The 4,882-nt window shown below is 45.3% G+C and overlaps 1 protein-coding gene and 1 long non-coding RNA gene across 2 annotated transcripts in view; one reads left to right on the top strand and one right to left on the bottom strand.

Annotated features, from left to right (window-relative positions):
• Positions 1-4,882, bottom strand: part of RNASEH2A (ribonuclease H2, subunit A) — a 13,557-nt gene that overhangs the window by 5,939 nt on the left and 2,736 nt on the right. Inside the window, exons 2-3 of the mRNA XM_014529445.1 lie at positions 3,270-3,588; positions 76-281 (exon numbers count right to left, since the gene is read on the bottom strand). Of these exons, the coding sequence (XP_014384931.1) occupies positions 76-281; positions 3,270-3,338 (275 nt within the window). The 5' untranslated portion in view covers positions 3,339-3,588. The remainder of the gene's footprint in view (positions 1-75; positions 282-3,269; positions 3,589-4,882) is intronic.
• Positions 3,524-4,882, top strand: part of LOC102244400 — a 3,332-nt gene continuing 1,973 nt past the window's right edge. Inside the window, exons 1-2 of the long non-coding RNA XR_314462.2 lie at positions 3,524-3,590; positions 3,866-3,869. This is a non-coding gene — a long non-coding RNA (uncharacterized LOC102244400). The remainder of the gene's footprint in view (positions 3,591-3,865; positions 3,870-4,882) is intronic.

Genomic DNA, 4,882 nt, shown 5'->3' with positions numbered 1-4,882 from the left:
CGTTCCTCCTTTCTTCCCGCCCACCCTGGGGACTTCCAGCCCACCCGGTCCACCTCCTCCGGGCCCGCCTCTGACCCGGACTCAGGGCCTCCAGTCGCAGTCCATTGGCTTGCAGGATGAACAATCGCGTTGCCGGCAGGGCAGCACCTGCACCAGGTCCTCGCGGTCCATGAACACCGGGTCTGGCGCTGTGCCCAGCACCTCGCGGCTGCGCTCCTGCGTGCCCAGGTCGCACAGACAGCGCCACTTTCCCCATGGGCCAAGGATGGAGTCCTCTGCGTCTAGGGATGGAGGGTCAGGTGTATGTGTTTGGGGGGAACCTATGTACCCCTAGACCCTCCTCTAGGGAGGGAGGAGGCTAAAAACACTGACAGCAACAGTTCGTTGTTGTTGTTTTTAATGTTGTTAAGTTGATTTTAGAGACAGAGGGAGAGGATAGAAACATCGATGTGAGAGAAACATTAATCAGCTGCCTCCTGCATGCCCCCTACTGGGGATGGAGCCCACAACCTGTCTGTGCCATGAGGAAATCAAACTGATAACCTCTGGGTTCATGGGCCGATGCTCAACCACTGAGCCGCACCGGTGGAGCAACAGTTCATGTTTGCAGGGTTGTGCTTCTGTGCCAGGTGCCTCCCATGGATGACCCCATTAGCCCCAGGTGGGGACACTGAGATCTAGAAAGAGCAAGCCACCCTTCCCAGCTCACACAGCCGGGGAGTGACCCAGAGAGACTGCAAACTGACACCTCCCACCTGTGCCAGTTAAAACTGTGGCACCACACCCTTTGTGCCCACCCTCAGACACTGATTCATCTTCAGGGACATGATCATGAGCCTGTCAGGCCGGCACAGTGACACCTGACCAGCAGGTCTGTCAGTTGGTAAATTAAATGACATGATTAGCATAATAACAATACTTAAAGCCCCTGGCACTGGGCTAGCTCGAGGAATAAAAACAAGGAGCGTGATCACTTTTAAAACAACTACAACTTACGGAGAGCACTTACACTCCCCGTTTTACAGGTTTCTTTGACTTCTCCCTAGCCTCTATGCGACAGGCCTTAACTCACCAAACCTCCATCACAGAACACTGGCCTCTTTCATTCTTCTTGCAACAATGATCAACTGTAACCCACCCCACCATTCTTTTGACATTGTTTCTGCAGATGGTGACTGGACTAATATGTAACTTGTAGGTAAACAGCATGTTTGTAAAATAATCCTAGGAACTCTCTCACATTGAATACTCTCTCTCTCTCTTTCTGTCTCTCTCTCTCTTTCCCTCCCTCCCTTCCACTCTCTCTGAAAAGCAATGGAAGAACCTATCTTCAGGTGAGGATTAACAGTAACAACAACGAAAAGAATCAGAGGGACTAACCTCAGAAGATACAGACTCTGGCCTACAGTCATCCCAGCTCTAGGAGGATTGCCGACCTTCAGTGGTAAAACCAGGATCATGCTCACCAGACCATCACTCGACCAGTTTTGAGGTTCTTATCAGAATGGACTCTGCTGGTCTTCCAGGAGAGAACTTTTCAACCCCAGCCCCTTGAGCTCTTTGTCCTGCTTTCCCTCTCCCTCCTTATAAAAACCTCAGCCAGCCCTAACCGGTTTGGCTCAGTGGATAGAACGTAGGCCTGGGGACTGAAGGGTCCCAGGTTCGATTCCGGCCAAGGGCATGTACCTTGGTTGCGGGCATATCCCCAGTGGGGGGTGTGCAAGAGGCAGCTGATCGATGTTTCTAACTCTCTATCCCTCTCTCTTCCTCTCTGTAAAAAAATCAGTAAAATATATTTAAAAAATACTTTTAAAAACCTCAGCCCGCTCTGAGATGTGGAGATGGGCTTTTCAACAAGAGTCCCAAAAAGGACACATATGTAATATCCTTTGTAATACTTTAAGCAATAAAAAAACAAAACAAAAAAACAAGAGTCCCTATCTTCTCAGGTGGCTAACACTTGAATAAACCTCTTTCTTTTTTCACCAGCATCTATCTCACAAATTTGACTTTCGTGGCAGCAGGCAGCAGAATCTGAGTTCCGGTTACATTCCATCAGGCCTTTTGGCCTTGGCACATGCTTTCCCCCTCCCTGGCAATACTCTTCCCCCTAAATCTTTGCAATTTTTGCTTTTCTTGTCACGTCAGCTACATTTATTGATGTTCTTTGTGAACGGTGACACTGAGATGAGCTTGGCGTGCAGGATTAAGTTTAGAGAAGCAGAGGGCTACCGCTGGCTCAGGCGTGTAGCAAAGCCCCCAAAGCCCTCATGGCTTTTATCTGGGGAGTACAGCAAATAACAATGGAGTACAGCAAGTGACAATGATTAACAGGTATGCTTATGAGATCATCAGAGCTAAGTTATACATTACACTATTAATTTCCTATGTTATACAAAGACCCTTTCCACCTGCAGCAGTGTACCCTCCCTTGAACTTTCCATGCCCTCATGGACTATTTATCACCTCAAGGAAATTCTGCCTCTGAACAATAAGTCTTGCTTGCAAGTCTTTGTTCTGACGTGGCCCGCTTGCAGGCCCCCGCCTTTTCTTGGCAAAGCGTCCTCTTCTAGTTAACTTCATTCCACTTGTCCAGCTACAATTTCCCCCTTTTTAGTTTTGCTGCAGGTTTGAATCATGACAGAGAAGATAGCAAGGCTGTTTCATTATAAGGTACAGGGGTGACACATAAACCAGTATGGTTCCAATCACACTTTAACTGTAATCGCCTTTGCAGGCTAACTATTTGGTCCCCTAATAAAGCTACTGATGGTTCAAGATCGGCTAATTGTTCATTGATTTGACTATCAATTTTCCGTTGAGAACTCCATAACCATTCTGAATCTTTGTGCCAGTCTTGAACAAAAGTAGCAGTTTGGACTGATCGCTGTACTGCTACCCCAGCTGCTGCAGCAGTGGCTGTTATTGTAATTAACCCAAGAATTACAGCGATTAGCATGCCAATAAACCTTCTTGACCTCTTCAATATTCCTTACACAATGGCTTGAAGAACTCCAGCTAGAGAACTTTCCTGCCATAGTCGATCCATCTGTACAGGTAACTATACTCCTGTTCTGGCTCGAAATAGATACAAGCTCTCTCTACTGTGATTAAAAGGTACAGAGATATTTACACAAGTTAACAAGGTACAATTAAAATAAGATATTTCCCCAGTACTTTGAGTCCATTGGACTGGTCCTTTCAAGGATTAGTGGTGTTTTTAGCCACACTCAACTAGGCTTTATAACCCAATTGCAAACAATGATTACCCAGTCCCAGGCACACAGGCATTCCAGTAACTCCTGTCGAATAGTTGTACATTCTTGTCCCTTCTTCATCTGGTTTCATAGGCCCACGATCTTTAAAAAGTCCAGGCATCCAATTAGAGTCATTAATTACAGGGCCTTCCATGGTCAGTCACAAGATGTTCCCCTTCCTGGCATAGGCGCTTCACCTGTCCCCATGTGTTTGTCCTCTCTGGGTGGTTAGCTGCGCAAACCGGTCTTCTAGTCCTGCTTCGGCACACTTCCTCTTGCTCACCATGCCTTAACTTGATTCTTTTATCAGGAATCCAGAACTTCTTAGTTCCTGTGGAAACATAAGTATAGCCTCGACCCCACCTTAAAACGGTAGTCGGGCCAAAACCGGTTTGGCTCAGTGGATAGAGTGTGGCCTGCGGACTGAAAGGTCCCAGGTTCGATTCCGGTCAAGGGCATGTACCTGGGTTGTGGGCACATCCCCAGTGGGAGATGTGCAGGAGGCAGCAGATCAGTGTTTCTCTCTCATCAATGTTTCTAACTCTCTATCTCTCTCCCTTCCTCTCTGTAAAAAATCAATAAAATATATTTTTTTAAAAAAACAGTAGTCGGGTACCATTGATTAGTAGTAACATCTTGGTACATGATAGGTTGTTCTACCGGGACCTCCTTTTTATGTCCCAATGTGTTTTAGCAGCTGACACTGCATCTGTATTCAAATTTAAAAATTTGACCTCAGGTTTTTCTTTATGTGCTAATAAGATATCATCCATGTAATGGTGACAAATGCCTGTAGCAAACATCTGCCTTAGTATTTGTAAAGGTTGATGAACATAAGCTTGACACATAGTAGGACTATTTAAGGTTGGCTGTTATTTAATGAAGGGACCGTAAAAGCAAATTTGTCACAATCCTGAGGTTGTAAAGGGATTGTATAAAAATAGTCTTTTAAATCAATAATTATCAGATGCCAATTTTTAGGAATTAATGCTGGATTTGGAATTCCAGGTTGTAAAGTTCCCATAGGCTCAATAATCTCATTAATCTGTCTTAAATCAGTAAGCATCCTCCATTTACCTGATTTTTTCTTTATAACAAAGACAGGGGAATTCCATGGACTAGAGCTAGTTTCTATATGCCCTAGTTGTATCTGTTCTTTAATAATGATTTGAAGCGCTTCTAACTTCTCTCTTGTTAGGGGCCACTGCTCTACCTATACTGGTTTAGTTGCTTTCCATTTTAATGGTAGGGCGAAGCGCTTTGGAGTGGCCCCCTTTATAAATTTTGGTCCTGAACACTGGTGCCAGCTTGAAAAATCATTTGTCTATGGCCTTTCTGTAGAGAAGGTATAGTAATTGTAGCCCCCCATTGTTGTAAAAGATCTTTTCCCCACAAAGATAGTGCAATGGAGGCGACATATGGCTGAATTTGGCCCTTTTGTCCTTCAGGCCCCTGACATTCAAGTTTATTAGAGCTTTGTAAAATTTCAGTGAGGGTCCCTAAACCTGTAAAGGTTGCATTTATCTTGTGTACCGGCCAAGGTTGAGGCCAGTGCAAAGTAGAAACTATAGTTACATCAGCTCCAGAATCTACCAGGCCGGTAATTTTTATTCCCTCCGGGAATA

The sequence above is a fragment of the Myotis brandtii genome, unplaced genomic scaffold, assembly GCF_000412655.1.
Source record: "Myotis brandtii unplaced genomic scaffold, ASM41265v1 scaffold680, whole genome shotgun sequence".
Taxonomy (NCBI): Eukaryota; Metazoa; Chordata; class Mammalia; order Chiroptera; family Vespertilionidae; genus Myotis; species Myotis brandtii.
The sequence above is the reverse complement of the archived record's forward strand: the minus strand, read 5'-3'. Positions and strand labels throughout refer to the sequence as shown.